Source organism: Anser anser (assembly GCF_964211835.1).
Source record: "Anser anser genome assembly, chromosome: 1".
NCBI lineage: Eukaryota > Metazoa > Chordata > Aves > Anseriformes > Anatidae > Anser > Anser anser.
In genome coordinates this window covers 213229131-213252213 of record NC_139720.1, presented here as the reverse complement: position 1 = coordinate 213252213, position 23083 = coordinate 213229131, and the positions used below count along the sequence as shown (strand labels likewise).

The 23083-nt window shown below is 42.0% G+C and overlaps 1 protein-coding gene and 1 long non-coding RNA gene across 2 annotated transcripts in view; both read left to right on the top strand.

Annotated features, from left to right (window-relative positions):
* UVRAG (UV radiation resistance associated) overlaps positions 1-21356 on the top strand; it is a 93900-nt gene extending 72544 nt beyond the window's left edge. Inside the window, exons 14-15 of the mRNA XM_083821700.1 lie at positions 7643-7734; positions 19382-21356. Of these exons, the coding sequence (XP_083677826.1) occupies positions 7643-7734; positions 19382-20084 (795 nt within the window). The 3' untranslated portion in view covers positions 20085-21356. The remainder of the gene's footprint in view (positions 1-7642; positions 7735-19381) is intronic.
* On the top strand, positions 1720-6068 carry LOC310893129. The gene is made up of 2 exons (XR_014578723.1): positions 1720-1847; positions 2856-6068. It is a non-coding gene; the product is annotated as an uncharacterized lncRNA (long non-coding RNA).
* Positions 21357-23083: the final 1727 nt, after the last annotated feature.

Genomic DNA, 23083 nt, shown 5'->3' with positions numbered 1-23083 from the left:
TGCTTGGTCTCTGGTACGGGCTTTAATCACTTGCTCTTTAAATAATGCTTTCTAGAAGCAAGAGTGTTTTTGCTTTGAAGCAACAGGTTTCAGAAGGAACAAATCTGGATCAGTGCTGTAGAAAAACTGCCAAGAAACTCAGTTTCACCTGTTTTATGTTGAAGGAGTGAGTAGGACCACATGCAGATTTCCCAAAAACGTGCTTGGAAACTGTTGCATGGCTCTGAACCCTCATCAAGTGAGGAAACCTGGTTGGTGGCAGAGGCGTTCACAGGCATGTGCAGATGCTCGGCCACCCCCTGGCTTCTGGAGTAGCCCTGGTGAGGCCACGCAGCCTCTCGGCTTCTGTGACAGTCGCTCTGATTTCCAGCCTGATGAGGTGGGTCAGTTCACTGTACTTACCTATGCACTCACAAAACTACTACACTTTTCGTGTCTGTAGGTAAAAAGCAAACTTAAAATGTTCTCGTGCAGTCGGGGAGCTAAAGGTATAAAGCAAATGGTACGTGTAAGACAGAGGTACAGAGCGTTACTTGTCTTTCTCGTGGCTTTTGTACATCTAACCTTTTGTTCTGTGCCTGTTGCAATGATTTTTTTTAAATACAAATATTTAGGCTGAATGAAGTCATAGGAAGTAAGTGTGCCCGTCTCATAATCCAATAAACATCGCTGTGATGCCGAGGTGTTTTAAGTTCTGACCTGAACCTGGAAAGGTTATGCTGCATAGTTTCATCTCATCGAGCTACAGCACAGCAAGTCTACAGCCGAACAGTAAACGTGGTTTTAGTTATTTGAGTGCTTCACTGGGGAAAGGGGGAAGCTTTTCTGAGGCCAGTAACTGCTCTATCTTCTAAATTGCTTTTTTTTAATGTCCTTTCTGTAAAATGGTCCTGGTATATGAGAGGCACCTTTATGGGCAAGGGGGCCCACCTATGTTATTTCTATAACAAGCCCCTAACCACCAAATTTTACAGGAATAGTTTACTGATGTAAGAGGCTGTTTCCCTCAGTCTGTCTCTGACAGTGGTTTCCAATATCCTTACTGGGACACCGGACTGGAACCACGAAGGCTAACGTTTGAGACCTCTCTGGAGAGGTATTGTGTTTACTGTCAGGAAGGGCTTCACTAATATGAGCAAGAGTCCTGGAGGAAACGCAGCTTTTGGCTCATCGAGATGTTTAGTTCTGCAGTGTGTTGTGCATGTACTCAAACACGTACTCCGATTTCCTTGTTTTCTTGTGGTCTATCTCCAATAAACACTCTTGCTGTGAAACCAGAATCCAGTGTTAAATATCGCCTATTATCAGACTTCGGTTTTAAAAATTTGAAGAAAACTTATAAATTTCTGGTGGGATTTTACAGCTTGCTGAGCACTAACATTCAGGCTGCTGCTGCTTGCAGATAATGGTTAGGCTTTGTGTTTTTGTGGATGTGAAATGAAGAAGCAACTTAATGCAATTCTAAGGTAAATCAGAAGGTAGAAGGGAAGTAGATCTGTTATCAGTAGAGAATATTTCCCTTGTCACTGTTGAATCACTTCTGTACTTGCATTTCATGGCTGAATTTCCACTGCCTTTCAGATGGACGTGGATTAAAATCCTCTGGGGCGAGAAGGGAGGAAGATTGTTTATGGGATAGCAAGAACCAGTGGTGAGGAAAAAGTTACCGTATGAACTCGATGTAGTTTGTGAGAACTGAATGAATTAGAGCTCCATGCTAACCCAACGTGCGCAGACGCTTAGCCATAACATCGTTTCCCAAATGTAGCATTCACCCTCTTGGAGCAGTGACCTTGCAGCATCTTGACTCTCAGATGTCACTGCTACAGACCGAAGCAAAAGAAGAGGTGAATATCTTCTTCCTAGAAGCCTCTCCCTTATCAATGGGATGGGATCAGCCTGTTTTAGACCGAACATGTTATAAAAATGTGTGATCGTAAGCAGCCTTTGAAGGGACAGCATAAAACAGTTGTTATCGCATTGCTGCTTTTGATTCCTGTTTGTGTGCTTTATTTGTTGTTGCTAAATGTGATGGGAGTCCTTGAAGGCAGTTTTCCTGAAGGCTTTTCTTATGCATGCTGGGTCAGCCTGAGCAATTTTGTGTGCTCAGTGGATTAATGGAGGTACATGGATTTTCAAAGTGGCTGATGTCACTTATTGCTTCCATTAGTTTAGTACTCTTAGAAGAATTGCAAAATTAACATCTGCTTTTCGAGGTGGACCTCTGAACAGCATTGAAATCCACTTGGGAGAGGAAGGCAGGTGTTGGCATATCAATGTACGAGTCAGCATTACCGTAAAAACAGCTCTGTATCTGAGCACTTCTCGTTTTGGATGAGGACTGTCACTTCTATGGCAGTCTCTGTTCCTTCCAAAAGTGAGGTTGACAAGAACTTAAAGATTTGTTGTAATCTCGGTACTTGCTGTATTGCTTTCTTTCCTCTCCTACTTCCTAAGAAGCTTGGGGGAGTAAATCGTTAGATTTACTTCCAATCTTGATAGATATTAATACGCTGCCAGTCTTTTAAATATGAAAAGTCAAAATGAATTTTAAATTTTTAATTTTGAGATAGGCTGTCTAAGGAGCTAATTGATACCATGATGTGTTTCACTAATGTTGCAGCTTCGGGGTTCTGCAGTAAACCTCCAGAGGGGGTAACAACCAGCTAGACTTAATGAAACAAAGGAGAGCAACACGTTAAGAGTGCAAATAATCTCAAATTTTATAATTTCCCCCCAAAGGTATAAACACACACAACTGTTTATATAGCAGCAGGCATTATTTCACTGATCCCCCAAGGTTGTTTATATAGCAACAGGCATTATAACAACACTTTCTGTTTTCATTATTGCAGTGCTTAGTCATCTGAATCCCAGCCAGTGCTCCTTCGTACTCCGAAAAGTCATCCAGGATCTTGTAAAACAATTAACTATGTCATTTTATTAAAACTTGCTTTTTATATTTGTGTCCCAGCGTTTGACATCCTCTGAAAACCTTATGTAAATGCTTGGCTTCTAACCAGTGCTGTGAACTTGATTGAAAGAACATTTTTGCTTCTATTTTTGTTTGTGTGTGTTCGCATTTGTGGAGCAGATGTCCTTTTAAGTTCTTGAAGCTATTAAAAAAAAAAAGCCTCGTTTAACTGAAAATAATTCCAAAACTGCTCAACTGCCATAAGAATACATGAACGTGGATAGTGTAATAGTGGCTTGGGTACCCCTGTTGCGTAGATAAAGATAGTTTTTATGACCTGCTGTCTGAAGTACCTTTGTCTGAGACCAAAGAAGTACAAAGATGCTGCAGGTTTCGGTGCAGACTCGAGTATTATGCACAACAAGCACCGAAGTGGCCGGTATCTTGAACTTTATGAACACAGTCTGAGCTACGAGACTGCTCCCACGTGTCTTAGAACAAGATGAATATGGCTGGGGAAGCAGTGTGGGAAATGATGAACAGATGAGTTCGGGATTGGAGTCGTTGGGAGCTCCTAAAAAAAAAAAAAAAAAGGTATTCCAGACCAGATACTCTGTGGTTTCTCTTTGGAAGTATATGCATGTGCTCTTGTACCACTAGTCATTAAATGCTCTTACGGGCATTAGGATAGGAAATGGCCTGCTCTTTGCACCTAAATGCAGGATATCGTTATTTTTCTTAAGAGGCAAAAGCCCTAATTTCAATCTTTGGTGCAACCCGATATTACGCAGAAATAGGAAGATAGCTAAGTGCTTTCTTTTTAAGCCAGTTTAAGTGAAAAAGTTTAATAGCTCTAGTATTTCCTACCTTGTGGAGTTTGTAAGAGAGTGGCTGAACCCATGCAGGTTTGTATTTTAGTTTTATTAGCAAATGGTGTGGCTACGCTTGTCAGGATCTGGTGAATGAATACTTATCTTTGAGCTGTTATCTTTAGAAGGGGGGTAACCTCTTATGTCATCTTACATGATTTTAATTAAGTATAGCTGTCTGATTGACAAGATAAATGACCTGGAAGATGCTTGGGTAGCAGCAGTGGATTGTGGAGATGCTCAGGGTGGAGCTGATCCCTGCCGAGGCACAGGGAGCTTTGATCCAGGCACTGCACAGAAGGAACTTCAGGTGGAAGCTGGAGCAATGCAACACATTTCTTCTACGCAAAGCAAAGAGTTTAAACCAGTTGTGCCCTGCTTGCTGCAAGTTCAAGTGAACTTGTTTGTCGAGCCTCACCTTCAGCTAATGCTGTGGTGTTTTGTTAGCTGGAACAATTTTCTTTGCCTTTTGATGGAATTTAAGAGTAGAAACCTTTTAGTAGGAAGTTGATGTGTGCTTTAAGAAAAAAGCTTTCACTCTGGGAACTGTTGTTTTAAATGCAGCTTGTTTCTGCGTTTATGGATCTCTGCGATGCTGGAAGAAATAGCAGAGCATGATATAAAATACCCACTAGTGTGATAGGCAGGTCTTTCATAAAGGTAGACTTGTCCTTAACATAAATTTAATATCTTATTTCTTTAGATTTTTCTGTACAGGCGCTTCCTGAAACTGTCTTAGGACAAATCAAAACTCAGAGACTTTACAGAAGCAGGCTCAAGGCAGCTACCTACTAGTAGTTACAAATACTGTCTTCTCTTCCAAGACTACTCATAACACTGAAATTAAGTTTACCATACAGGATTTCTAATGTCAGAGGTTACAGATGCAAGTTTTCTGAAAAAAGGATCACATTAGATGAATTCAGGTTTGTTTTTAAAGATCTTAAAGAACCGTACTCTTTTCACCATTACGTTTTACTACCCTCTTTATTTACATCTCAAGTTAGCTAACTTGGGAAGCTCTCAGTTACCACAGAAGCCAAAGTAACAAAGCTCAGTGAAATGTTGAAACTTTCTCATTTTGAGACGAGTAAAAGGAATCTATCTGTGATTGAAGGAAATTAGAAGGTGAGTTATTTTCTTAAATATCAATACCCTTAAGCTCTTCTGTCTCGAACTCTTCATAAAGCGTGCTGCATCCTGTTTGCTGCCTCTTGGTTCTGTGGGGTAAGAATTGCTGGTGACTGGTTTGAGAGCAGAATTAGGAAGGTCTCTGAAGTGCCTGATGTCTTCAGCTTGTTTGTTTCCCGGTGCGTTTACTCCGTGGTTTTGCTCAGTCACACAGCATTTCACACAGCACTTGGGAAAATGAAGCTGCGTAGAGGAGCTAAATATTAGTAAGGAAATGGCAATTAATATTTTATTGCCTGAGCATCGTTAATGATTTACTTACGGTCCCGTGGTGTATACAGTCGTAAATGGGAGCACAAATCTTGGGCGCTTGTTCATTCAAATTAAAACAGGCACGTTTTCTTTGGATGGCTGGTCTGTAATATCCTGGAGGAACAATCTAATCTTTAAATAAAACGCTGCTCTTGTGAGTGATACTTGGTTCCTTTGGAAACTTAGCGTGGGGCGGGTGGAAATGGTGCTGTTTAACAGCAGCAATTGAAAATCGAACTCTGTTTCTTAGGAGAATCAGGACAGCATGCAGGCACCTCCTGCTGCTCCTCTTCCTACCCAGACTCTGTTTCACTGCTCTTCTTCTTGCTGCCTTTCTCTCTGCATCTTCTGCTGGTGAGCACAAGGAAGAGAAGTTCTCTTTTCTCAAATAAAAGAGAAATCTCAGGGTTTCTCCTTCTACATTTGTTTTTGCTGTGGGCTGTGCATGTGGTGGGTTCTCCAGGAGAGAGATTTTTAGGTTCACTTTGTAAATATATCATCATCAGCTTGTATCGATAAAGCCACCTAAGGCAATATCCCTTTTCTTGAGGCAATTACAAAGATGGGGTAGAATGTAATTTATAAAGTTAAACCCATCATTTTTTTCTAGAGGTTTCACAAAACTTGCATCCTAACTTTACATACTATTTATACTATATTTTTTTAGCAGAAGCAATGTTTTTGTACGTGTCTTTTGATACAAGTGTGTCTCACGTGCGTTCTTCTGATCTTGGCTGTTGGAAATAGAGGTCCTTTAATCCAATTCTTTTCACGCTATGAAACCTTAGAATTTAAGGATGACTGTAAAAATCGGTATTCTATAAAAAAAAAAAAAAAGAAAATGATTGTAGTAGGAGGAACAAATGTAATGGTTTTAATTTTATTTTTTTTTGCTTTTTTTCATTTCTTTTGCCCCAGGCTAGTTCTTTGGTTAACCAAATCCACTGTAATCCCATCAGGAGAATGTGGTGATCATTTAGTAATTTATATTGTATGCTTGTCTTAATCCAGGTTCTGTCACTGTAGCAGAAAATATGAACCCAAGCCCACCATATGACTTGGCTGTGTCCATATGGAAATAATAAACTATGTAATAAATGGCCTCCTGTTGTACAATGCAGTGCCGAGGATGATTTTCTTCCAAAGCAATTTTTCTTTCTAAAACTCAGACAAGCATAGAAATCATTCCCAATTTCAAGAGCCTTTTTCTACGGAGAAACTGTTTAGGTCTTTGTTTAGGTCTTTGGGAAGTCGCATGGGCTCCTGGTTCAGGTCAGAAACCTTTCTAACTCAGAGGATGCTTGCCTACACCTTGATTTCATGAATTACGGAAACAGGTGTGTAGCTCAAAGAAATATAATACTTAAGTGGTATTATTCAATGTTTTAGCAGCTAGCTTCATCAGTACCGAATTTGTGCGGGTCTGAGGCAAGGTGCAACTTCTAGAGGGTTTTAATATCTGTTGACAACTGCCTATCAATTTGATACTGCTTCATTCCAATATTCTTTATAAAGACACTGGAATTTAGGGATATTTTCCATATTTGAACCACACGAGGGATAAATCGCCCTGCAGATCTTCCCTGAAGTTTTGGGATTCAAACCTGAAGACTTTCCCTTCCTTCCATGTGCCATTTTCTTCAAAGGCATTTTTAGCTGGGGACTTCTTAAGTGAGTAGTTTATAATGATCAGCAGTGAATTAAACCGTATGTACTTCGTTTTGATAACCAGAGGGTAAAAACAAATTGCAGGTTGCATGGAGTCAGCGTATTGAAGCTTTTAATTTCTGGTTGCATCTCCTTAATTCCAGGTAGGAATTCATACTTGGGCTGAAGCAGGTCGATGTTAGAACCTGCTCTCTGAGCCACGTGGCATTGGGTTTAATTACGAAAATAGTATAAATGTTGATATAAACCGTTAAAAGAACCCAGATTTAGTTTCAGCCCTGTGACAGTCTGTATTTTTACTAGTTGATGTTGCTGTAATAATTCCTCTACTGATTCCAGCTAACACTGATACACTCAGGATGACAGACGACACTTGCACGGAAATAAATTTTTCGAATCGGTGAATGCAGGACATTGTGTTGAAAGTCAGTCTGCTCCCTTAATAACTGTACTTTTATTAAGCTGTGAGGCCACTCTCCCGTTACAGATAGGAAACGGAAAAAGTGTAATGAGGTTTAACAGTCGTATTGACTGATCATTTTGTCCCTGTTCTTGGGTGGGTTTTGCTAATCTGAGGTTATGAGTATTAAATGGAATATTTCCTTAAGGGTAATAGATCTCATGGAACTGCTTGATTTATCCTACGTTTTATTTGAAAACCTGACAAATTAACTGAGCATATTACTATATCCATTGGAATCTGGGGTTTGGAAAGCCTTCCTAATTCTACTTTTTCCTGTTTTTGTAGCTTAGATATCAACACGGGCTGAGTACTCCAGATCTAAGGCAAACTCTTCCTAACCTGAAGAATTTCATGGAGCTTGGGCTAATGGTTAGATGGTACGTATTTTTCTATGATTGTATCTTTCTTTTTCCTTGTGATTTAACCTTGTAATTTAAAGGAGGTGGATGCTACAGGAAATATCACGGTAAAGATTTTTCACAAACAAGCAGCTCCTCTTGACAAGTGAAGAGTGCTCAGTGAAGGTAATTAATTTCTCAAACTACAGGCTGCACAAATAGTAGAATCTTTTTGGCTTTTAACTTCTGCTTTTGTAACGTCTTTCATGTGATGGGCCCACGACACTTGTGGGGGGATTATGGAAGGGAAAAGACTGTGTAAAATGCAATGTTTTTACCAAAAGGCAGGGAAGTATTCTGTTAAGACTACATCTAAGGGCTGGTAGTAGATGCACCTTGTGTATCGTAATAGTCCAGATGGATGGGAGGGCAGAAAGGTGCTAAGTAGATCAGGTCTTACAGCCTGGTCGGTGTCTGCCCTCCCATTTGTTTTAAAGTTTAATCCAGGTGAGCTGCATGGAAATCCGAATACAGTCAACACCATCTGAGCATACTCGCTGGTAAGGAAAATAGTTATTGCGTGTTGAGTGTTGCTGCTAAATGGGAAGCTACGTTAACCAGGAACTGAACGTTATTGAAGCCTTCCAGGGAACTCTTAATTGTTTCTGCTCTGATTTGCTGTGGAGGATCCAAAATCTTCTCCACTGTCTTTGCAGAAAGTCGACGCAAACTGGTTTCTATGCTACAAGACCAAGCTAGCGTAGGGTTACCTTGCAGAAGCTGTTTGAGCATGAGATTTGAGAAATTCTCCTTAAAACCACAGAGATCATAAACTTCAGCAAATGTCAAAGGCTATTTACTACTGAGTGTACTTCTGCAGGTAGTAGATGCTTCATATTCTTATTTTTTATCTATGGTCTTTGAATTATGACTGCTTGTACACTGTCTTCCTTAAACAATTTGTCCTGCATTCCTATCTTCATTCTTTGGGTGCCTGAATCCCACCCAAACATAGCACTGTGCAGTTTTAGGAGTCCTAGGTTAATTATTCACCCCAGCCCCAAGGATGTAGAGGTCATGTATGGTCCCTGTGTCGTTACCTGGCCTTGTGCAGATGCTTTAGATGCTCCAAGGTGTTGAAAATACCGTCCAGTGTGAGGTAACCACTCCTGTTTGGTTTCTTTGGTGCCAGATCACTTGATGATGCCCTGGTGATAGACATGGACTCCATCACTGCTTCAGTTCACCTGAGAAATAACTTTTTTTTTGGCACAGATAATGCTCAATTAGGTTGGAAGGCTGCTGCCAGCCTTCCTAAAGGAAACTAGTTGTTTCTAATGGGATAATGAAGTCCTAAACACTAATAGGCAAACCTGAATATTTTGGGGCTTGTGTACGGCTTCTAGGAGACTCAGAAAACCAAGTTTGAACAAATTTTAAAATCTGATGTGAAATGACAGTAAATATTGTGACAGTGGTAGTCACAAAACTTTAACAGTCGATGCTTTCTAATGTATATAGTAATGGATATAACTTTCTAATGCTGTTTAGATGGTATCTGAATTCTTTGCGTGTTAAACCAACAGAAGTAGCGAGGTCTCTATTAGCAATGTGATGCAGACTACTCTCTGGTCACTCTCTGCATGACAAGAATAGGGGCAGCACAGTATAAGGTGGGTTTTTCTGGTGATAGAAACACTTGAATTGAGGCAGAAAAAGTGTTGTGGTAAATAATCCTTCACTGAAATCAGGGTGCAAACCCTGCTGATACACAGCTTTCTCAATTATGTTCCCAATCCTGCAACTTTAAAGGATTTTGCTTTTCGAAAAGATTCTTATTTCTGATTTCTAGTAGGCTCCTAAAACGTTGCCAGGCTCTAAAAGTATTTTTTTCCTGCAATATACAGAATGGGGGAAGGACAGCACTTCACTCCTAAAGGCAGATTCTGATCACATGCATGCACTTCAATACAAAAAAGGAGGAAAAAAATTTGCTGCTCCAGCTGAAAGTTACAGGAGCAGGCTTCAAACAGGGTTAGTGCCTTAGCGAAATGCTGCTCAATATCAGACCCTGGGACAAAATATCTACTGCAGTGAGTAACAGCAACTAAAATCCTATGGGATGTCATTGTGCCACAGCACTTTCCAGCCCTTATTTCTGAGTTGCTCTTCAACTTTGTTATTCTTTATCCCTTGTATAGGAATTCTGATCAATGGGAGCTACTCTGGTTTCCGAATCATTTCCTTTGACTGGGAGGATAGTTTTGGCAAAGAAAAACAAGTAAAGGAGGAGAAAAAGTATCCTCTTTGACTAGTACTGTGAGAAGTGTTGCCTAATGGAAATTCAGCTCAGCCAGCGAGACAGTGGAAGTAAGCAGGCCCTGAGAAAAGGAACCTCAGTCCCTTGTACGGTTTAATACTGTCAGTAATGTTAACTACAGCTGAAAAGATTCTCCCTGCTTTTCTTATCCCCTTGCAAGGTGTGTAAAGAAAAGCTTTCTTCATCAGGAAAACGAGTTTGTGGGCGATGTACATCCCTGTGATCTAGATGTCCTAAGATGCTGTGTGGCCCCCTAAGCAAATCTGAAAAGGAAGGGCTAGAACACCTAACCCATGACTTCTGGCACACGTGTGTACTCGTCTGTGGGGTGGGAGGCGTACAGGTGGTAAATGTCTCCTTCAGTCCTGAATAAGCAGAGCTGTGATGACTCTGGGACATGTTATATGGGAAAAACGTTCAAAGTGTAGGTACCTGTTCTTCCCTCCTCGTGTACCCTAGCCTGGAAAACTGTTAACGGAAGCTTTAGTTAGGCATTAGGGCTTTTGCCTTCATACAAGCAGCGTTGTTTTTTTCTCCCTGTTAGGTGAGACGCAGTCATTAGGAAGACAAAACACATTTTTGGCGGGACAATATTTCAAAACATGCAGGAATATTAAGCATCGTTCTCTGGGAATATCGCGTTCCCTCCTTGCCCCCATATGAATGTCTATGCCTCATTTCCTTCTCACCTCCAAGCCTTGCATGCACAGTTGTTCATTTGTAACTTTTTTTTTTTAAGGCTAATGATTCTAAACAAGGCTTCTTAGTGCTTCCTAATAATATAAATGGAAATGAGCCTTTACAGGGAGTCTAGCTCAGGGGGAAAACTGGCCAGGCTTTCATAATCGGGCATTGCAGTTGAGCCCCATACGTAGCGGAGTACAGATGCCCACTGTCTCGTGAATAATATCTGCTTACATATATTTAAGCAAGCATAAAAGCCACCAGCTGTTAAAATGAAGATTGGAAGGGATTTTTCGTTTGCAGGATACAGTAGGTGAGTAATCCAATACCCTCTGCCACAGACCGTAGTCAGCAAAGTATTTCCAGGTTATCCTTCATTTGCAGGAGGGAGAGCAGGAGCACGTGAGGTAGTGATGAGTTTCTCTTATTTACAGATTAGTTTGCACAGACTGCTTTGTTTTCTGTTGCTCAGCTGTAGGTCTTCATCTTCACTTTCCTGTGTTATCGCTGTAGAGGGTTTTTGCTGAACTGCTGTCAAATCAAAAACTGGTAAACACCAACACTCACGTTGTGCTTAGTTTCTCTTTCAGCAGGACATACTCATCATTTTTGCTTTTCTCTAGAAACATCTGTGTTTCTTTGCAGCCTGGAGTGGAATGGAATCCCCTAGATAATCGGGGTAACCTAAATCCTTAGTTATTTCAGGCTTAACCTCCTTCTCTGATAAGTATCAGTTTAGATCTGAGTACAAAAGAGTTTCTTTACTCCTCCAGACCATAAAATAAAGACAAACAAAAATCCCCACAACTTTAGTGGATGAGCCAACTATTTCCCACTTCTATCAGAGCAAATTTGGCAGTTGTCTTTTACAGTCTCTGCCCCAGGCTTTCGTGAACTCCGTTGTTCTGCCTGGAGCCCTGGGGCAGCCCTTGGCCCCGTTGCAGATCCGGGGAGCCTGGAGCCTTTTATCAAGGTTTAATTGTGTTGCTGCTGGATCCCTCTGCCTGGTGAGATTTGTGTTGTTTTGGTTTCTCAGGCACGACAGTGAAATGATTAATACATGTTTTCACATCCCAACTTGCATGATTTATTGCATCAAGCTTGCAGGTCTACAAGCTCTGCTTCTCTCTTCATGTCTCTCCTGGCACCTATATTCTGCCGTGTTTACTTTTCTTTCCCTTTACCCCTACTGTAAAATATTATTTGTATTGTATGTAGATGAAATCAAGAAGAAAATCAAGCGTGTTGGTTCCCACACATGCTGTTATGGAGGCTACAGAAGTGCAAAAACTCATTTTTCAGGTATCAGGTCTGGCTATTGACTCAGGACTCACTTTCTGAAGGTGAAAGATAACGAACCAGAGTTGTTTAGTCTATCCCAGTTGTGGTTCCCAGAATCTTTTTCTTTTGGGGAATAATTCTCCCAGCTTCCAGTTTCTTAGTCATGGGGTCTCACCAGCTTCCAGAAAAGCAGCTCATTTTTTAAGACCAGCTTTTGCTAATGCAAAAGGCTCTGTGCAGTCTGTCTCTGAAAACCTGTCTCGAGCGTATTCCAGCTATTGAGAGCCTAAATCTTTGCTTAGACTGCACGTTTTGAACTCGAACATCGTTTTATTCCTTTCTGCATGTTCAGATTTATCTTTCACAACTCTTTGGACCATGCTTGCATTAAATCAAGAGACTTTCCGCTTTTTCTGTCCTTCAGTTTAATTCAATTTACTCTAGCTTTGAGGGTTAGTATTTGTGGTTATTAGTAGCAAGTACAGAGCAGGCTGCAAATTTCAGCTGTCCAGTGAGCAGATATTTTCCTAGTGAATAAATTAATAAGCTTATCTAATGGAGGCAATTACATGTATTCCTTTAGAAATTCACGTCTGTAGTCAGGAGATGTCCTTTGGAGCCCTCATCAAAAAGCTTTACCCCAAAATAGTTGTTATGCCAAGGCATAATCATTAAGTTTTGAAGGTATCTCTTGATTCATATACTGCTAGATTCAAGAGGAGGCTAAAACTTAATGTTCAAGTTAAGAAAACTCTGGTAGCTTAATTTATGATGATTTTTTTCATAGAAAAAAAGCGTGTGTCAGAATTTCTCAGCTGCCAAAAGACGCAGTTTCACCTTAACTTTGTATTGGCAGCCTCCCCTTGCAGCCCTGTCACTATCGTGCATTATTTAAGCAGTAATCTCTGAGAAGGTGAGAAACTATTATTGCTTTTTAGCACAGTTGACATGATATTGGCTCGGAGCTGCGCTTGGAGCTTCAAACATTTCAGATGGCTATAAACCAACTTAAACACCTTCATTTAGTGTTCTTACTGCCATGAGGTCATAGTTTGCAACAAAAAAGATCAAATGGTGTTTAAGTTATTTTTTTGAAAGTATTCTCATACCAAAGAGCTGTAGCTGTGGATTTTGGCTCTTGGCCAGACAATCAAGATTTAGTATTTTGACCAGCTGTGATCCAGTAATGTTCCTCCGAGGAAACATTTTGTGGGGAGGAAAAGATACATATTTGAGCCTGTGAATTGTGTTCTGTCTCTCAGAGTGCTTTACAGTTTCTCCGTGCCCGTTGCAGACAGATTAAATAATCGCAAGTGAATCTGACCGAAGGAACTTATTATCAAAACTGGGAGCAGATTACAACGGGAATCTGTTCTCTAGGAAAAACAGCTTTAGGAAGGTTTGTGTCCTCTTTCAGTCATTTTAACTTACATGCTTACAGCATGGGATTTGTGTCTTGCACTTCAGGTCTGCAAGTCTCCCCGAATGGACTAAGTATTGTAAGTAAAAAATGAATATTTTGGGGAGAAGGCAGCTACTTTGTAGTTATGCTGCCTTGCAGCTGAAGTTAGACTATGTATGAATTGATGTTCTAGATTTGGATTCAGTTGAAACACTGAGACTGGTGATGATGTAATTCTCTTATCTGTAATGTCCAATAAATCTGAGTTTTCCTTCCCTTTTTGTTTTTAATTTAGCAATCCTGCGTCCTAAGAGCAATTCAACATACTCGTGTACGTAACTCACTCTAGTCTGATCCAACTTGATGACTTAAAGCCATTAAGGCCTGATGACAGTTCATCAAACCAGGTTTTTATACTCCACTAGTCACAGGCTGTTCCTTTTGGACAGGTGTCCACATCTGTTTGCCGTCTCAGAAGTTCAACCAAGTAATTGTGGCTGGAAGCTGAACCAGCTCACCCCAGGTAATTCAGGTCAAGGTAGTTCCTTGGAGTAAAGGCCTGCGCTCCTGCATGCCAAACTTTTTTCACTAGTGGGGATACCTTATAGTCTCTAAAGTTTCTGGGCAATTGGATGTTAGTTTTTTAGCATGACGTGCTTTTCCTTATTCGTTCTGTAAGCCGTGAAGCTGATAAAGAATCTCTTTCTCTGGGCTTTGCCTTGATGCAGTGCTGTGAGTTCTGGTAACGGTACAGCCTTTTCCTCAGGGAAAATGCAAGCAGGCTAGAGACCCTCCATCAGCTGCTCGTTTTTGTAAAATTTAATAGCAACCTAGTATTTCTGAGCTCTGTGCTTCTCTGCGAACATTTCTTCTGATCCAAAAGCTCAGTTTGACTTCTCATTCTCACCTGGCGGAAGGCGAGGGAGCAGGTTAAGATCCCTTGACTTAAATACTTAATCCACTCTAGCTAAAAACTGTTTAGTTTTTATTTTATTTGCCTGCAAATATGATCATTGTTCTATTTTAAAGCATACAGAAGGCTGTGCATCTTACCAGGCTTGCTTGCTAGATGTTCATCACTCAGCCCAAGCTGGTTGCTCCGTGGACAAGAAGAGGCACCTCGAGAGGGTGACAGTGCCATAAACAGCTCGCAGGATGGTGTTGCCCACCCTTCTCTCCAGTGCTTGCACTTTTATTTTTTCTATCCAGTGACTGTGGAAGAAGTCTAGGCAATGAACTCTTAGGTGGCTGGTCTCCAAAGTCCTCCATGCACATTTATTTTTATCTACATGCTGCAGCTAGTATTTGATAAGCAGTTAAGCCATTGCTGACTTCATTCCCACTCTCCCAGCTTTGGGCTATTATCCCCATATTTATTCCTGACTGAAGCCAAGCCCATCCCAGTCATATTGGCAGCAATGAATGGTTTCAGAAATCTGCCTGCGTATGTCTCCAGCAGCTTAAAACCTGATCTTGCAGGCTGAAGTAAGGTCCTTTTAATCATGCGTAGTTTAAGGAGCCTGGCTGCAAGTGCTCTTTGTTTTAATTCATTAGTTTGAACGCTTGCATGATAAATGAAGATGATTCCTGCTGCACTGCCCTACGGGGCAGCCCTTCTGTACTCTATTAAAGAACTGGGAAGTTATTTTGTAAACGAGGGAGATTAGCTCTGCATTGCTGCTACATTTAGTCTGTTGGATCACTTAGTGTAGATCATTCTGCCAGTTCAACTTACGAAGGAAGGGAAGATTTTTTTGGCTGTGGGACTAAAGAGGTATTGTTCAGATAAACATAACGTGTTAGCTTGAATAGCCTTGTCATAACAAGTTCTTTAAAACCTCTCCTGGTCCCACACGCTAATTAATGTCTCACTCTTTTACCCGCAAGGCCTAGATTTACAAAGGAATTTAGGCATGTTTCTTTTTTGGAGGAACTTAAATTTACATGCCCACCGGAACACTTTATAAAGCTGCTTCTCTCAAGCTAATTAGACACCACAGGTTTTCATGCTGGTCTACACAGACGCTTAAATTTCTGCTGCTACTGCACCTTCATAGAAGAGTTCCTGTTGTGCCTAAGCTGGACTGATCAGCACTTGCTGAAGGTAATTTGGGGTTTGCCAAGTAGGCAGTCCCATGCCATACTTTTTGACACGAGTATTTTTGACCTTTAAAGAGTCATTTTTGACCTTTAAAGAGTCTACTGTAAGAGAAATGCCTTTGAGCAAGTTTAAAGTACAGTTCAGTGCAACAAACAGAGCAGTGGCAGGTATTATTCATTCATATAGTGAAAGCTTTGCTTTGGTTTCGATGTTTCCAAGAATTACTTATATTTTGTGTGACAGTTTCACTCTGCAACTTCAGGAGCTAGGATTAAATTTAGGATTGCCTTCTGCTCTTCTCTCCCTACATGACCTCCTCATCTGAGATGGCTCTTAGGCTTTTTAGGTCTTGGATTTTGTGCTGCAGGGTGATATATTCAGTACGAGGACCCACTCAAACATGTCTGTAGGCTGCTGGTCAGATCACTGTGGTTGTCATGAGACTTGTCTGGACCCTTTTCTGCCTGCTTACATCTCAGGCAAGAGCTTTTATCACTAAAATACCATGCAAAGAGTCGATATCCTTGTGACTATTATGAGAAACATTCATCTGTACTTAAATTCACAGCGTACAGTTGAAATTCTTCCAGGATTAGGTTTTGATCTCTTAAACGCCTGTCCCAGGGCTGTGGATGGTTGAATAAAATTCAGAAAAATGGCAGACTTTCCCGTAAGCCTTTCTCATCGTTGTGCCTAAATCAGAACATAGGAAGCTGTCGCTGTTGCAGTTCTGATACTTTGGCATCAAAATCTTTCTGCACTGTGCAAAGGATAGAGGATCTTGTAACTTCTGCACCTATCTTATAGACTGTTTCTGCTATCACTGCTGAAGTCCCTTGGTGAATCTGGACCCAAAATGTCAACAGAAAAATTAACAAGATGCATCTATGCGTCTGCCACCTGTTCTGCATGAAAAAAGTTAGCCCATTTTGTTTGTACAGCATGAATTATTCTGTCTGTTCCTAGTCTTTTTATTTCAAATGTGTGGGTTGTTCCCTTGGGATACGCAGCCCTCTGGGGTTCCAGTTGAACAGGAACAAAGTCCTGATTGACTCATCCCTGACATCTTGACAGAAACCAAGGACGATGGTGTTAGTATTGTTGTTGCAGGGGGTGTTGTACTGGAATCAGATTTGAGAACAGCCCATTCCTCTTGGAAGAGGTTAGCAATAAATGTCCTGTAAGTTTGAAGAGCAAGCTTGTATGAGAAAGGCTTCCCCTTAATTTCCCCACCTCCTTTTTTTGAAATGCATTCCCGCTCAGCATTTTAAACAGTGCTAGGAATAAAGACAACAGCTCTGTCAAGTAGCTGCAGTCTCGGGAAGGCGTGCCATCAGGAATTGACAATACAATACAAAAAATATTGAACGTGAACTTCAGCACTGCTTTTTTTTCCAAACCTAAAACGCTCGACTGAGCACGTAGCCCACCTCTCCTCTTTGCCTGTCTCCTTCAAGTCCCCTGCACTTAGAGCCGCAAGGCGCTGGGGCACCGCAGTGCACGTATCCAACCCCTTGGAGCACAAAGCTCACAGCTCTCCTGCTTTCTGCCTCTCGAGCCTGGTGGCAGGTTTAGGCCCCTCTTAGCAGCCAGCGTGATCCCAGGCTGTGCTTTGGGCTCGGTTTTGTAGGGAGAGCAGAAGAGGGAAGCCTTTCCTGCCCAGTTCTGCAAGGTGCAGCCTTGTTTCTACTCCTCAAAGTGTGAGGTGCATCTCGTCACATCTCTGTAGTAAGACATCACAGCATTGCGGGTAGGAGGGAGGTAATTCAGCTTCACATTTTCTGTATCTGGAGTGAATTCTGGAATCAGGAGAGCCTTAGTTATCTTGTAGTGAAAAACGTAATGAACAGTGGCCTGTAGTAATCAGATACCACTGGTCCTTGAGGAAATCATTCACGTAAACGAAGGATGATGTACCCTTTAACCCAAAGATGTGTCTTGAATATGATCTGGCTTTATGAATCTTGGAATTTGTGAATCATGGAATTTGGGAGTAAATTCCTAAAAGTTACCATTTGATAGTAAAGATTCTAATCACTTGATACAGAGCAAAAGAATTTGTTTTACTGCATTTTGCTATTAAAACTGGAAATGTACTTCTCTTTCCTTCCATGTGCTCTTTCTTAAGGAAGATTCAGCAAGCCTGGAGGAAATGTGGACAAAGCTAAGACTTGAGATAAACAGAATCCGATCAAATTTGTAATACTGAGTGCTCATTTATTTTCTGAGCCAAGGTTGAAAGGACTAAGCTGGAGGAAGGGAGGAGAAAGCAGACCATCCCTGCTATACATCTGCAGTGCACATTGCCTAAGCAGAGCGTGCAGGTGCCCTGCCTCAGATTTTTGTTTGTCATATTTATTTGTAAAATGACGTAATGGTTGATTGCACAGGGGTTGGATAAAGTATTTAAAAGCCACGTATGAAAGTCTGTGGTCAGAAGGGGACTGAGGGCTAATCTCTGAGACCACTTATGAGCATCTGTGGCACTTGCTGCTTTGTGTCTTAGCATCTCCATGCTCTGAACCTTTGCAGACAGAACTGTGAATGTTGTTAGTTTGCATTTTAAAGGTCAAACTGCAGTTGCAATCTAAGAAGAAGGCTGTTGGGTTTGCTGCTGGCTGCATGTGGGGCGCTTATCTCTCTCCTACACTGTCTGCAACTGTAAATTCTGACGAGCAGCCTTTCCTGGAGGTAATTGGGGTTGTTAGAGGAGAGGAGCGAGCCCGACACGTGTTTTAAAGGGCAGCCTGGGAGGAAGTAAGATGGGAAAGGAAATTAAAGAGCAGCAGTACCGCAAGCAGCCCTCCCGTGGGGACACTTATTTTTCACAGAGGGACCTTTTGCAATCTAGCTTATCCTATTTACAAGTGGAGGAAAAAGAATGGGATGGAAAAGGATCCACACTAGGGGCTATTCATAACCGCCGTTACAGGATTTTTCCCTGCAAGACAAATCCCAAAATGTATCAGGCGTTGAGTAGAAGAAGAGTTCTTTGAAATGAAGCTGATGAAGGAGATTTACATTGACAGCAGTTGAATTGTAGTTGTATGTTCTGAAGGTTAGTAATAGCTGTATTAAAAAAAAAAAAGGAAGGAAAATGAACTGGGCGCTTAATGTACAACTATTTGCATACAGGTTGGTGATTATATTTGGATAAGGATTAAACCTATGAAAGAAAACTCACATAACGCGCCCCAGATGATGTGAAGCGGATGTTCCAAATTACAGACCCTGAGATAGTGTAAGCGGTCTGGGGAACGGTATGAAATAGTAAAACTGAACTTGTAAATTAAGCTTGATTACTTCGTGTTCCTCAAGAAGCTGAGGTTGACAGTTGTCCAAAAAAGCTTTGGAACAGTTGGCACAGAAAAGCAAAAGATCTGGCAAAAATCATCCCCTGCAAATAGCAAAGTTAGCGTCGCTTTTCTCCTTTGTGCAGCTGTCAGGAAAGTCCAGTGTTGGAAGAAGTTCGTAGAGGATTCAACCATTATTACTCACTTTTGAGGAGTTTGTGATGGCCCAGCACAGGCCATAAATACATAAATATACGGTCAACAGTAATAATTCATAAAGTGCAGCTTGGTCCTATAAAATGGTGTTAACAGTACGAATTAGCATAATGTGGTGGTTTCTTGGGTGATTGACTCTTCAACCATGGAGTTTCGTAAATGTTCCCTGCACAATCTTGCCGGCTTTCAGTAAAGCTGTCCTCTGGGGTGTCTTCTGCAGTTCATATGGCATTAAACACGTTTGGGGTTTTAGCACTTTAGGATACAAGTGGTTTGGCCAAACGGAGCTCGGAGTTGCGATAAAATAATTGCTTCAGCCTTTGGTGAAACATCTGTACTGCTCGCGAGCACGCCTGACAGCTCTGATTTATCCTTTCCTTCTTTTATAGTGATCGACACCATACATCCAGTGCAATTCCAGTTCCAAAGAGACAGAGCTCCAGCTTCGGCAGATTGGACGTCGGCTTTTCCAGTGGGCTTCCTTCTCTGGATAAAGGACTCCGAAAACGAGCCAGCACGGGAAACGAGAGACTGCAGCACAAGACTCCTCCTCCTAGTTACAACTCTGCTTTAACGCAGCCTGTAGCCATCGCAGCCCACGTGGGAGAGTTGGATAAAAAACCTGCCTCGATACCTTCCTCCTTCGATACCTCTGCGGACTCCTCGAAAGGGATCACCAAGAAAGGAGAGGACTCGTGCGGCGGTTTGAACGGAGAAAACGGGAGCCTAAACAGTAGCCAAGACCGGCAGGAATCTTTCGTAGGACATACTAGTGCAATAAACGGGGCGTTGCTGCCCGGTGAGTGCGCTGGCACCGCCAGCACCGAGCAGCCTTGTGAGTTTCGGCCCCCGCTCGGCCCCGTCCTTTGCTGCACCGTGGAGCAAGCAGAGGAGATAATGGGGATGGAAGCGACGGGGTTCAGCTCGGGAGATCAGCTCGAAGACTTTAACTCCATCCCGGTGGAGCACGCAGTGGCGGTGGAGTGTGACGAACAAGTCCTAGGGGAGTTTGAGGAGTTCTCTCGAAGGATCTATGCACTGAACGAAAACATGTCCAGCTTCCGCAGACCGCGTAAAAGTTCGGACAAGTGAGCTTGGACAGGGGGGTTGAGAGCAGACGTTGGGGTGAAATCAGTGATCTGGAATAGAGATAAAATTGCACTTATTCTTTATATTAATTATATATATTAAAAAAGAAAAACCTTAAAGCTATTCCTATGGTGTTAGAAAAAATGACTTGTTACTGAGCACGATAACACAGGTTCATGGTATATTCACAGCCCAGGTAAATTTTGATTCTGCTTCCAGTCCTTTTATGTCTGATATTTATAATCTTTTTTTTTTAAGGCAATGGAGTCCATTTCTAAATGCTTTCCTGGAAAAAAAAACTTCAAGTGCTGATCAGGCCCTCCTATGAATATGTTTCATTGATTATTATGTAGAGCTAAATTTATTTTAGTCTTTTCAGAAGGAAAAAATTTTAAATTACAGTTATGGTAGGACCTCTTTATGTTTTCCCATGTACTCCTGTGTTTTCTTGAGCAACGGGGTCAGTGTTACAGAAACACCAAGACTTAGCTGTCAGGGGACAGCTTTCTCTTGGCCATGCTGCGTAGTCACACGAGTTCTGGTTTGCACCGATGGGTCTTCAGCTGGTGGTGGTAAAACCTTGCCCAAGAGCTGAGCACCTGGGGGATCCCTGCGCTTCCTTGTGCAAGGATCACCTTCATTCTTTTCCTCCTTTCTTCCACGCTCACTGCTCCTGCCAGCAGAGCCCTTGAGGACTAAATCACCTTAAGGTTTCTTCCAAGAGCCTCAGCAGTTCCCTGTTTTGCTTAGGGGCAGCCTGGCCAAGCTAATCAGTGGAGGCCTAACGAAGGCACCGTGTGAGTGGGGTTGGTGTGCCGTGATCCTCGGCGCCCACCATGGGCTGCCAGGTACTGTGCAAACATCTCCATAAAAAAAATAATAAAATAAAAACCAAAAACCCAGACTGAAAACGCAGTCAGCACTTGGGAATTAGGTGAACTTGTGGAGTCGCTCCACCCTCTGCAGAAAGGGAGGCGCTTACCATTATTCCTCTAAATTAATATCCTCTTAACTCTACCATCTGTGCTTTCAAGGAGGAAACTTCCTGCTGGAGGTGCGGGTTGGTGTTAGCTCGGTTCCCCCTGGCACGTGTGTTCAGCTGCACTCATGGGAAAGCAATTTGCAGCCTGCTTTGTGATTCCTGGTATTTGTTTGAGTTTGGATTTCATTGCTCTTGCTTTCTATATTGTATACCCAAGAATTTGGGCTCGGTTGTGAGCTCAGAAATATAAAAAAAAAAAACAAATATATAGCAGAATAAAAAACACTTCATCACGCCTGGCTTTTTTTTCCTCCCTGGTCTCTGCTTTCTTTTTGAACCAGTGACCTAGTCTTTTTCCTAACTGCACCCTAAGGCTAGCCGAAATTAACTTCTCAAAATGTGGCTGTGTATAATCTCAACTATCTGTTGTCGAAACAAGATGTGTATGTGAGAACCAGTATCCATAATAGCACTGTTCTAGAATATGCATTCTCCAGGTAACACCTTAATGATTGTATTAAAGCTATATTCACATTTCTTCTGTTAGCTTTTAACGGTCGTGTCTGCAGTTGAGTTATTGGATTGAGCCTTTTATTGGATTGAGCCTTTCTATGGTTGATTCCTGATTGAACACCATTCCAGTTTGGGCATGAATTTGGGCACATTTGTGAGTATCGTCTCGTGAGAGGAGACTTTTCTGTTCCAACCTCTTGAAAAGTCCCTAGAGGAAGCGTTGCAGCAGCGTAGAGCATGCCATTGTCTTTGTGAAGAGCTAGGTAGGGAGCTTTCCCCGTGCTTTGGCGTATCGAGAGCCAGAAATAAACACCTGAACCAAGCACAGCATGTTTTGTTGAGGTGGGCAGAAGATACTCTGTCCTGTAACTGGATGTCTTCTGAGAGCAGAATAACTTTAGGCAAAATTCAGCACTGTTGAGTCAGTCGTGCACACTGAGGGGTAAAATCTGGCACACGAAACAGCACAGGACGGGCTTGGGGCATGCTAATTTTCCTCTAGCTGTGTGCAGTGGTGACTTTCCAAAGCAACCCAAAGAGTAGCGGCGAAGTCGCGATGCCTCCTAGGCAGGCACGGAATGTCTCGGTGCAATTAAGCGACCTGCGTAATTAGGCTCGTAGAGCATCAGTGAGACTTGGGCTTTTTGTCACTAGCTGCACGTTTTCTCAGGTGGCACCCAACCAAATGAAGTTTAGTTTCCTTGCGTTGCCGTTCCTGTGTGAGCCCTGTAACTCTTAATGTGTCAAACACAACAGTTGACTTCTGTACCCGTATCACCAAGCTTCATTAAGAGCTTTCCATGGATGCATCTTCAGTAGGCCTTAAGTTGTCCCCAAATTTTTTGCCGTTTTTGTCACTTCCTACACAGAAGGTGCGAAGGGGAACAGCGTGGCCAGGCTAGTTCAAGCATTGTCGAGCATCTTTGCTGTGACGGACGGGCGATTGTACAGACGGCAGCCACTTCATGGCTTTTCTTCTGTGATTTTTTTCCTTTCCCCCCTGTAAATTATTTGAAAATAGCATGGTGGGAGGGAAACAACGAGCGCGACTGAAGGTGAGATGATTTATCACAGCGTGCTTTAAACTGTCAAGAGCCTTTCAGTTCCTGCACAGCTGTGACACTGTTAAATGTCTGCAAATGGAGCAAACATTTCATTGCAATCTTTTCCCCTCACTAGGAATTCCTGAGATTTTTGAGAATATTAGTTTTGGAAGATCATATCCCACTCTATTTTTATAGCAAGCACAACAGCGTTGGCTTATCCTTGCTTGGCCAGGTATTTAAAACAAGCAAAAACAAAATATCCCATAGTAAATGACACATTACAACTATGTTGGTAATTGCGGGAAAGCTCATCTGTATTTATAAAATAAAACTGATTAGTATCTCTCAGAAGTTGTGCCTCTTCTGTTGGTGGCTCCTCGGTGTTTGTTTTCTCTACGAGCCTGATTTCAACCTCTCTGTCCTCCCCGGCCCCCCAAACCCTTTGGCTTGTCGTTTACCAA